The sequence below is a fragment of the Sorex fumeus genome, unplaced genomic scaffold, assembly GCF_029834395.1.
Source record: "Sorex fumeus unplaced genomic scaffold, SorFum_2.1 ptg000197l, whole genome shotgun sequence".
Lineage (NCBI taxonomy): Eukaryota > Metazoa > Chordata > Mammalia > Eulipotyphla > Soricidae > Sorex > Sorex fumeus.
In genome coordinates this window covers 1,123,420-1,135,350 of record NW_026606254.1, presented here as the reverse complement: position 1 = coordinate 1,135,350, position 11,931 = coordinate 1,123,420, and the positions used below count along the sequence as shown (strand labels likewise).

At 42.9% G+C, this 11,931-nt stretch overlaps 1 protein-coding gene across 1 annotated transcript in view; it reads right to left on the bottom strand.

Moving 5' to 3' along the window:
* Positions 1 to 216: 216 nt before the first annotated feature.
* Positions 217 to 11,931, bottom strand: part of LOC130017471 (targeting protein for Xklp2-like) — a 37,540-nt gene continuing 25,825 nt past the window's right edge. The window contains exons 10-16 of the mRNA XM_056108174.1: positions 9,518 to 9,549; positions 8,333 to 8,428; positions 6,306 to 6,518; positions 5,799 to 5,945; positions 4,656 to 4,764; positions 3,511 to 3,662; positions 217 to 327 (exon numbers count right to left, since the gene is read on the bottom strand). Of these exons, the coding sequence (XP_055964149.1) occupies positions 217 to 327; positions 3,511 to 3,662; positions 4,656 to 4,764; positions 5,799 to 5,945; positions 6,306 to 6,518; positions 8,333 to 8,428; positions 9,518 to 9,549 (860 nt within the window). The remainder of the gene's footprint in view (positions 328 to 3,510; positions 3,663 to 4,655; positions 4,765 to 5,798; positions 5,946 to 6,305; positions 6,519 to 8,332; positions 8,429 to 9,517; positions 9,550 to 11,931) is intronic.

Genomic DNA, 11,931 nt, shown 5'->3' with positions numbered 1-11,931 from the left:
CAAATAACGATGTGAATCGTGACCAAAATAAATGAAGCTGAGTCTTATTTGCCTCAATAATGTAAACAAACAATTCTCCAAAACTGGAGTCCAGAGTTGTCAGTAATGCCCCACTGGTTATGCAGGTAAGTTTGCAGAAATGAGCTTTTCACACCGGGTAACGTCGGAAGAAAGCGCCAGATCGGATGTGAAGAGCAGCTCCTGCTTCTAGATGGCTTAGCACTGGAATCGAGTAGAGAACTTGGGAGACAGTGGCATAGTCAGAAGCTGGCCACTTGACTTTATCTTCACACCCCAGTACTTGCGTATTGGATTAGCTTTGTGTACCTGCAGAGTACAAAAATAAAAGTCACCACCCACTCACCTAGAGTAGTGATATTGTTTTTTTGGGGGGGAGAGGCAGGGCGTAGTGGGAGGGTGTTGGGTCACACTCAGTGATGTTCAGGGGTTACTCCTGGCTCTGCACTCAGGAATTACACCTGGCGGCACTCGGGGACCATAGAGGATGCCGGAGATGGAACCTGGGTTGGCTGTGTGTAAGGCAAATGGTCCTACCTGCTGTGCTTTCATTCTGGCCCCCAGAGTAGTGATTTTCAACCTTTTCTACCTACCACTGGTGGTTGAAAACCATTGCACTAGTCTGAACCAGATAAGTGGCTTTCAAATTTTCACACTATTTTCAACCAGCAGTTAAAAAATATGATCTAGAGCCTGGCTTCTTAAACTGTGAGGTGCAGCAGTTTGGAAAAACATCTACTTTTGTAAAGATTATCCGAAGTAGGGGGGTCATACTTTTTCCCCCTCATCCAAATAGCAGATGGTAAATAGAATTTTTCCCTTGAACAGTTTGTACCTAGAGCCACCAACACTCCTGCCAACACATGTATCAGTAGTGAGTCTAAAACTTTTACACTAACTCTCAAGTACTTATATATTTCCAAAGTCATTCTTTTAATAATCATATGAAGTTTTATTTAAAGCTGTCTTTTTCCCCCTCATTAATGCACTAATACAGTTTGCACCCTTTTTACTAATGAAAAAAATCATTATTAAAAATTAAGCTTCCTGGGGCTGGAGTGATAGCACAGAGTGTAGGTCGTTTGCCTTGCATGCGGCCAACCCGGGTTCGATTCCCAGCATCCCATATGGTCTCCCGAGCACAGCTGGGAGTAATTCCTGAGTGCAGAGCCAGGGGTAATCCTTATGCATCACCGGGTGTGACCTAAAAGAAAAAACAACAACAAAAAATTAAGCTTCCTGGGGCTAAAGCAATAGTACAACAGTTAGGGGTTTGCCTTACACATGGCATATCTGTGTTAGATCCCAGTATCCCATATAGTTCCCTGAGCACCACCAGGAGTAATCCCTGAACACCAAAAGGCCAAAAACAAAGGGAAGAAAAAAAAGAATTAAGCTTCCTTTTGAATAATATCTAAATTATTAAACATGCATTAGCATGTACAATTACCTTGACTGATATGCTCTATAAATTAAAAAAATAAAGTTACAAATTCTCATGTCCTTTACTACCTCTGTATACTTGACTAATTGTAAAACACCTTTTTTTTTTTTTGGCTTTTTGGGTCACACCCAATGAGGCCCAGGGACTACTTTTAGCTCTGCACTCACAATTACTCCTGAAGGTGCCTGGGATCAAATCCAGGTTGACCACATGCAAGATAAATGCCCTACCTCCAGTTCTAATGCATTGATTTTTTTTTTTTCGCTTTTTGGGTCACACCTGGCGATGCTCAGGGGTTACTCCTGGCTCATGCACTCAGGAATTACTCCTGGCGGTGCTCGGGGGGACCCTATGGGATGCTGGGAATCGAACCTGGGTTGGCCATGTTGGCTGCATGCAAGGCAAATGCCCTACCCGCTGTGCTATCGCTCCAGCCCCAAATGCATTGATTCTTAACTCCCACAGGAAATAATAAAAGCTAAATTGAAAGGGATCCAAGGAATGCATCACTTTGCAAGGTTATATCACATAATATCCTCCAGAGGAAGACACCTCGGAGAAATTCAATATGAACCCAATAAAAGATAATATATTTTTAAACTTTAAAAAAATTTGCTTATGGGCACACCAAGCAGTGCTCTGAGCTCACCCCTCTGATCTCTGTGCTCAGGAATCATTCCTGAGATGCACTGCACTGTAGCACTGTCCTCCCGTTGTGCATCAATTTGCTCGAGCGGGCCCAGTAAGGTCTCCATTGTGAGACTCTTTGTTACTGTGTTTGGCATATAGAATACATCACCGGTAGCTTGCCAGGCTTTGCTGTGCAGGCGAGATACTCTCGGTAGCTTGCCGGGCTCTCGGATAGGGGCGGAGGAATCGAACGGGGGTTGGCCAGGTCGGCCGCGTGCAAGGCAAACGCCCTACCAGCTGTGCTATCGCTCCAGCCCACTCCTGAGATGCTGGAGATCAAACCCGGTCTGCCGAGTGCAAAGCAAGTCCTGCACCTGCACCTGCTATACTGTTGCTCCTGCCCCACAACTTTTTTATATCTTATAAAAATTTTTAAGCTTTATAAAAAACTTTTTATAGTCTCTGGCCAAGACGCAGAGACTATAAAAACCAGCTCCCGGAAGAGAACAGTGCAGTCTCCTGCCCCCGCGCCTGGCTGCCCTCGCCGGGGCCCCTTGGAGGGGAGCGGGTTGAGCTTTCCTCTCCACCCCGACCAGGGCTCCGGCAGCCGAAGACCTCCAGGACCAGCCACCACCATGCTGAGACCACTCTCCGCACATGTGAAGGTACTGGCAGAGGGACAAAGCCACGCGGGTTCCGGGGCCGAGATCTCCAAGCCAACTCGGATCGGGGCCGGGCATCCTCCACCCAGATCCTGCAAATTCCAGTAGGCGGGGGTCACACCCACCAACTGGCCCCCTGGCGCTGTGTAATCCCATCAACGGCCAAGACCCAGAGACTATAAAAACCAGCATTTGCGGTTGCGCGACATCTTATTATGACATCTTATTATCTCATTCTTACTTTGGAGAAACTGGCAGGCTACCGAATGTAGCCTGCCCACACAGCAGAGTCTGGCAAACTCCCGGTGGCGTACCCAGTATGCCAAATACCAGTAACAATGATGGGTCTCATTCTCCTAAAGAGCCTTGAATATAATCTCAGGGCTAGGATGAAGGAGACGTTACTGGGGCCTGCTCAAGGCAATCGACGAATAACAGTATGGTTGTGATTCGTGATAAAAATTTTTGATTTTCTAACTTTGGTTTGGTTTCTAAAAAGGGCTAAAATCATGACATAAGTAGCAGGTACAATGAGTACAATGTATATACATCTTTAGCCTTATTTATGACTCAATTGTCACCATTTTTGGTTTATTGAAGAGAACACCATAAATTTGTGACTCCCCCCCCCCCCCCCCCCCATACACTGGACTTTGATGTGCCTTGATAGGACACATCTTCTCTGGAAAGAGGCATGAATAGAGAAAATACAACAGAAGATCTCTTGGGTTAGTTAGTGCTTGGGTGCCCGGTTACCAGTGCTTTCCGGATCCTAGCCAGCTCTTCCTTCTGTTGTCTGGCCTCCTCCAACGGCTGGCCTTTTTTGGCTTTGTCCTCCGCCACTTTCTTCTTCAGTTTCTGCCACTCCTTAGCTCGCCTCTCTGTGGCCAGCTGAAATGGTTCCTGAACTAGAGAACCAGAAAAGCCCTCTAAGTACAAGAGAGGAAAACATTGATGCACAAACAGGATGTGTATAATCCATGCATTAGTGGAGGTAGCAAGTAACACAGACATGCATAGCAAGCAACAGAGAATCTGAGCAACTAAAGAGTCCCAGTGAGAGACAGCATAAATCACACATAAAAACGCCTAGACGTTTAATAGCTAGGAAGATCTAGTTAGGAAAAAAGCAAGACTTCTCACAGCTTAAACAGCTTGCTCAGAATTACCAGGCTAATTTTAAACAGATGTAGGAGATGAATCCCAATTTTCTGATACCTTTATCTGGTATAGAAATGTACTGTATCTGAAGTTTGCTTCTAGATAAACTTCAGAAACAAGTCCTGCCCCCACCCACCTCACCCCATCCCCCATTTAGGTGCTATTCTTTGGGCAGGAAAACTTTTTTTTTTTATTAGTGAGACATCATGAGGTACAGTTATGGACTTACAAATTTTTGTGCTTGGGTTTCAATTATACCATGATCGAGTACCCATCCCTCCACCAGTGCCTATTTCCCACCACCACGGATCCCAGTATCCCTCCCACCCCCCATCCTCCCCTGACTCTGTGGCAGGGCATTCCCTTTTGTTCTCTCTCTCTCTTGTTGGGTGTTGTGGTTTGCAAAAGAGGCAATGGGTGACAATCATGTTTGGTCTATAGTCTATTTTCAGCATGCTTCTCCCATCCTGGGAGGATTGGGCAGGAAAACTTTTAACTTATTGAAATGCCAGATGTTTATGCCTAGGTTCTTATTCTATGAATTTGGCACCAATAAAATCTAGATTTCAGTGTCACTACTGAGTCCAAGAAAAGCAAAAGAATTGTACCAAGGAGGAAAAAAAAATTAGATCCTCTCCTCTAAAGGCAAATGTTTCCGTTTAACAGAACTGAACCCTAGGCACAGCCCTGGGAAGTCTGACAATTCTGTAATAATCTCCTAAAAGTATATATTATAATACCAGAAAGGTTTTTTTTCTCTTTCTTGGGAACAAAGGGCTCCTGGGAAGTGATGTTGTTTGGCCGAGCCTTAAAGCAAGTTGCTTCTTTCTGCTGTTTCAGTTCTTCCAGCTATTGGAAAGAAAGATCAACAGATAAACCACTACAGAATTTCCTCGGCTACCACCTCAACGACTCAAGTAATGTTTTTGCAATACTTATCAATAAAGATCATTTAATCTAAATTTTCTTTAGATCTGCAGATGATTTGATTTCAACTTTAGCTAGAAACCTCCGCTAGGAGGACATCAGACTGACAAAATCTAAATGCTCTGAGAACTAGAAGATATTAAGACTTATTCTGTATAAAAAGGGGGAATGAGCCTATGTTGATGCAGAGACAATAAGATCTCTTGGGCTTCAGCAGTGGGGACAGACCATGCGAAGCCGGGGATCAAATCCAGGCTCCTATATGAAGAGCGTGTGCTCCAGCCCTTTGTGCCATCTCCCCAATCCCTTAGGGTGACTCTACAAAGATTAGCTCCAATCTCCAAGATTCAGGGGATTCTTCTTTCTAGATGGGGCAGAATTAGATTCCAATTGAACTAGTCAACAATAACCATCCCATTGTCTTTAATTACCTGGCAGCTATATAAATAGCATACTATATCAACAGCACAGTAGTTCCACATTGAGAATCCTGCATGAGAATCTATTCTCTTATTACTGCTTCTACTTGATCTCAAATAAACCAAACAGGTGAGATCTTAAACTATGATGAAGTCAGTTCTCATGTTCCACAGATGATTACATAAGCAAGAATCAGCAAACTTCAGCAGATAGATAAAATCCAAATTATAGCCTTTATGCACATTCCTTGAGCTAAGAATGACTTTTTTAAATTATCCCCTATTAAAAAAAGTCTTCTCTTTTTCTTCTTTGATTTTTAATTTCTTAAAAAGGTCACACACACAGAGAAATATGTGACAGAGACCAAAAGTCACCTACAAAGTCTAAAATATTTACAGATAAAAACTGCTGACTCAATTTTTAATAAGAACTCCTGACATTATGTAGTGTGTTAACTCCCAGGCAAATTTCAGTGGAGTGGGACTACCTAGTGTTAACAAATCAACAATTTTTTAACTATTCTCTTCAACTCCTACCTGATGTTTCAAAGTTTGTGCCTTCAGAGCACCTCTTTTGTCTGTCTTCAGGGAGAAGGGCTCAATCTGGGTCAAGTTCTTCACCTTCTTCTTTGGTAGGTTAACAGTGTCAAAACGAGGCACAGGAAGTGCCTTGAACTTGGGCATCTAAAATGGAAAAAAAATACCCTTAAATTAAGGCCTCTCTGAAAATAAATCAGCAGATAATCCAGATATTTGAAAGACTAAAAAATAGGATCGGTTAGTTTTCAAAGCAGCATGTTCTAGAAGAGTAATGCACTCAAGGAAAAATATTTTCTCCTCTCAATATTGCCAATAACTGGCAGCACTGTTATGAGCAAGTCACTTAACCTCTTCATGCCTGGAGCAATTATTAAAATGAAGAACCCTGCTTATACTTTGTAAGGTTACCAAAGGAATCAATGTAGGGGCTAATTTCACGTAAAAGATTATCTTTGAGAAATCAAAAAGCAGCATTTGGCTACTGGTAGATATGAAAACACCTACCTCCTTCCCTTTTTGCAGTTCTTTAATTTTCTTCTCTTTCTGTAACTGACGTTCCTTGTCCCGAGAATCAAAAGAGAAAGGGCACATTTTCACCGTTCTTGCCTTTGGAATTTGGGGCTTAAAAGGCACCCCAGAATGAGGCACAGTTTGAGCTCTTGTTACTCTTCTTCCTCTTTTAGGAAGAGCTAAGACGTTCTTAAGAAGCTCTTCTTCCTAAGAGAAAAATTGTGCTTTAAAACAAACATCCCTGGGCTGGGGATCTGGATCAGGGCCTTGTTTATGTAAGACCCTGAGTTCAATTCCCAAAACAAGGCCCTGATCCATATCCCCAGCACTGTTGATGTGATGCTATTGGTCCTGGAACCACAGTATAGCCCTATAACAAAAGGAAATCCCTTTTTTCTCTCACCTCCTCAGAATATCAAGTCAAAAGTAGTTAAATGAGGTCTGGGAGATAACCCAAAGGGCAGGAGCACATTCCTTTCATGTTAGAGGCTGGGGTTCCATGTCCCCCAAACAACACTAGTAGTGACCCTTGGGGCATTGAGCCAGGAGTAGCTTCAGGGAACTGCAGGATGCAGTCCCAAAAGCCAAAACAAAAATTATTATTTTTAAAAAGACACACAGGCTGGAGCGACAAAAGGTAGGACATTTGCCTTGCAACTGGGTTCAATCTCTGGGACTATATATGCTTCTCCAAGCCCACATGAAATGATCTCTTGAGCACAGAGCCAGGAGTGAGCACTGTTTACTCTGGTGCAACCCCATCCCCCAAATTTAAAAGACATTATATGAGAGAAGTCAATCAAAGTCTTAGGAATTTAACTTTCTTTTCTACCAAAAGGGATAAAATCTAAGCCATCTACTGAATCAAAGGAAGAGACCAAAAAGAATGATAAAGGATGACAATTACTCCAGGTTTTGCTTTCTGTTTGTGAGGGTAGGGGTCTGAACCAAACTGGAGGTGCTCAGAAATACTCCCAGCTCTGTGTTTCGGGGACCAGACCAGGGTCAGTGGCATGTAAAATAAATACCATAACCACGTTATACTCTCGGTCCCCATAATAACTCTAAAAGGAGCTGAGGTTTGGGGAGTTTTTTCATTTTTGGTTTTGTTCTTTTGGCTGCTTGGGTCACACTGAGGTGTTACTCCCGGCTCTGCACTCAGGAATTACTTCTGGCATTACTCAGGGAACCACATGGGATGCCGGAGATCGAACCCAGGTTGCCACTTCAAGGCAAATACCCTCCCCGCTGTACTATTGCTCCGGCCCGGTGCTAAAGTTTTTAACAAGAAGGTTGTAAGAATCAGTGTGAATAAAATGATAGGCATAAAAGGGTAATACCCAAACTTATATCTTAGCCTCTTGTTTGACCTGGCCTCTGACTATGGGAAAACATGTGACTGGGAAACAGAGTTGCTAAATCCAGTAAAATAGGATCAAGTTGTTTGGGTAACTGGTAACATGAGAGTACCATGCATTCAGTTTCAAATGAACCTCTGAAAAGGTTTAGGCTTGAGATTTTATATAAAATCACCCAAACTTTGGGTATTTATAGATAAAATGAGAGATGTAACAAGAAGCTGGCCTGATCAGTGACAGTTTATGTATTCAACTTTCATGACTATCACACCATTAACTTTGCAACCCTTGGGTTAAAGGACCTAGGTCAAGGTGAATCTAACTGCCTACTGAGAATTTGAAATCCCCTCACTGAGCAGGGATGTAACTCAGAAGAAAAAAAAAAGAGGAAAGGGCTTGACAACTTTTTGACTCAAGTAATAAAGACAGGCACATTTTCAATTCAGTAATAACAAGTCTGCAATAAGTCATGACCAGTTACCACCAAAAGCCAGAAGACTGATACTCTTATCAGCTACTCTGTTCTTGGAAGAGCAAAAACAATGATCAAACATTCATACTTCGGCTGAAGACAACTCCACACACGATTGCCTTTGGATCCCATTAAAGAAAAACTATGTTCAGAGAGTGATTAACAGATAAGAATTTCTACTATGGACTCACTTCAACTTCTTTAGTGGGCATTCGAATTTTGTTCTTTAATGCAAAGGCTGGTGACCTGGGAACTGTGATTGGAAGGACTTTCTTTTCAGGAACACCCTGGAAAGAGTAAGTAACTGTATTAGATATCCCAGAACAACATCAGGGTATTGTCAGATTAAATTCCCTTTTTAAAAAGACATACACATAGCACTGTAGCACTGTCCTCCTGTTGTTCATCGATTTGCTTGAGCGGGCACCAGTAACATCTCACAACAAATTGTGAGACTTGTTGTTACTGTTTTTGGCATATTGGTTATGCCACGCAGAGCTTGCCAGGCTTTGAGATACTCTCAGTAGCTTGCTGGACTCTCTGAGATGGGCGGAGGAATCAAACCCAGGTCGGCCATGTGCAAGGCAAACGCCCTACCCACTGTGCTATTGCTCCAGCCCAAAAAGAAGTACTCATACCAGGAAAAAAAAAAGACTAGTAGTATTTAGGACATGCTATTTATCTAATGGAGAAAAAGACTTACATGGGACACAGTGGGACTCTAAAGCTGAATTATGATGGACAAGGCAGCAAATGATGAGAACATATACAGAGTTGACTATTTAGTAAAAATCTTATTCACCACATTTTGTTTTATGAAAATTATCCACAACGAAAAAATGCCAGGGCTGGAGCAATAGTTCAGTGGGTAGAGTGATTCCCTTGCAAACAACTGACCTAGTTTGGATCCCCAGCATTCCATATGGTCCCCCAAATCCCACCAGGAGTGACCTCTGAGTGTAGAGCCATGAGTAAGGCCTGAGCACTGCTGGGTACAGCCTAAAAACTAAAAATAAACTCCCAAAAAGCACCTAATGTTGATGTTCAATTTTTTTAAATCTTCCTTTTAATACCATTTCTCCTAAACAAAGGGAAATATATTTGGTTAGTACTAGTTTACTTTCCTTTTACCAAATAAAAGAATAAGCAATTCACAAATGTGTATAAGAGCTCAAATTCGATAGCACAGCGGGTAGGGCGTTCGCCTTACAGGCGGCCAACATGGCCGACCCGAGTTCGATTCCTCCGCCCCTCTCGGAGAGCCCAGCAAGCTACCAAGAGTATTCGATATGCCAGACACAGTAACAACAAAGTCTCCATTGGAGACGTTACTGGGCCCGCTCGAGCAAATCGACGATCAACGGGAGGGCCTTTACCTTACCTTTACCTATAACAAGATGTGTTTCACCTGTAAGACAAAATATATTTAGGACTGGGCAGTGTCTAAGTGGTATAGTACATGCCTTGCATGTGAGACTGTGGGTTCAATTCCCACCACAATAAAAGAGAAAGCAAAAAGGCCAAGTAGTGCTTAAAAGACTGATAAATACGTGTAAGGCTGATAAATACATGTGTTGGCATGTATGAAGAACACACAGGGGGAAAGAGCATAAGTTGGTAAACTTCAGGTGATTATTAAAATTTTTATATTGTTCATGCATTTTCACCCCATATTATATTTTCTAATACTTGATTTCTAGCTTTTGTTTTTATTTTTCGGGGGAAGAGAGTAGAAAGAGGGTGCTTGGTCTATATCCAGCAGTGCTCAGGAATCACTCCTAGCAGTGCTCATTCAGAGGGTTATATGCAGTGCTCGAACCAAACCAGGGTTAGCAGTATGCAAAGCAAATGCCTTAACCCCTGTACTATCTCTCTGACACCTAGTTTAGTTTTTAGGTTTATTTACATATAGCTTTTTAAAAATAATGAGAACTGCAAATTACTTGTCATGAACAGTTAGTTCAAATTAAGTCCTTTAAATTATGGGATAGCTAAACAGCAGGCTATCAGTAATTTTAAAAAGTGTTCACAATAATGAAGGGGGGAAAGAACAAGTTACTAAAGAGTTTTTAAAATCTTATTTTTATGGTTTTTGGATCACACGTGGCTGTTCCCAGGACTTAATGCTGGCTCTGTGCTCAGGATTCCCTTCTGGCAGTGATTAGCCAGGGATCAAGCCAGGGTCAGCTGCATGCAAGGCAAGCTCTTTACTCACTGTACTATCTCGCTGGCCCCAGAGATTATTTTTGAGTTTTACAAACTTATACACAAGGCAAAAAAAGAGATCAAGTGAGAAAACACATGTGTAATCTGGGCTAGGCCCTTAGCAAAACACCTGCCCATCCTTTAGCAATACCATTGGGACCACATCGGTAGGTCAAGCAATACCCAGTTTCCCCAGCAACTACTAAAAATTCCTCCAGTAGAAATTATATATAATTAAATAGAAAATGAAATCTGAACCATTTCTTGGTTTTTGGCTACAATCAACTGTAGAAAATACAATCCAGAAAGAACACCAAACAGCTCATCTCTTTGAGAATGGCTTGAGAGACATTCACTTTCTCTAAATCTAAGTCTAATAAATAAAATTACTCTGAAAATTTGTCCTTATTCACTTGCTATCTAGCACCAACTTAGAATCCATATGCCAATACGGTACACATCATTCGAAGCAGTTACAATTTAGGAGAGCTCTCCAGTGGAGAGCTCAGTGACTTAGAGCACGGATCTTGTCAACACAAGGCTATGAGTTCAATTCCACCTGGCCTCACAGAGCTGACCACACCACAGTTAAGTGTGTGCAAGCACTGGGGGATAAAAGCATCACAACTAAAAAAGATGTGGAAGCACCATGACCAAGAAGTGTGACCTTGGCATCAAGGCAACTTCTGGTGCCCACTACTGAAACGTGCATAAGCACAAATGTTGCACAGTCCCTAGTGAGCTAGTGACTGAATCTGGGCACGCCTGATGTTGGAGATGCAGCAAGCAGCACCACTAACTCCTTTTTTATTAACACATATCCATATGCTGTCTGGATCAGTCTTAGGTCCACATTATCTATTGCCCATGACGTTTCCTTTACCTGGTCTTCAAAAAGTCTTTCAGTGTCTCATCTTATTTCTCCCATGCATCTTTACGATGTAGTTAGAACTACTTCTATCTCACTTCCTTCTCCCTCAACCCCCTTCAGAGTAGTGAGAGTACAGTGAATAGAATCCTGGCCTTGCATACAGGACCTGGAACTTGAGGAATAGCTTGGCTTCACAGCACAGAAACAAATTCAGCGTGCAGCTGCCCATAGAAGTTCTGCAAAGGCAGCAGAAAAATACACTTTCCATGACTGCTTCCCTTTGGAAAACAGGTCTTTTCCTAAATATGTGTATTAACAAGAAAATGTGCTTTGAAAATGAATTAGAGCAACTTATAAGCAGAGTCTCCTGCCCCCGCGCCTGGCTGTCCTCGCTGGGGCCCCTTGGAGGGGACCGGGTTGAGTTTCCCTCCCTCCCCGACCAGGGCTCCGGCAGCCGAAGACCTCCAGAACCAGCCACCACCATGCTGAGACCACTCTCCACATGCATGAAGGTACAAAGGCAGAGGAACAAAGGCATGTGGGTCCCAGGGCTGAGATCTCCAAGCCTGCTCGGATTGGGGCTGAGAATCCTCCACCCAGGTCCTCCATATTCCAGTAGGCAGGGGTCACACCCACCAACTGGCCCCCTGGCGCCGTGTAATCCCATCAACGGCCAAGACCCAGAGACTGTAAAACCCAGCTCCCGGAAGAGAA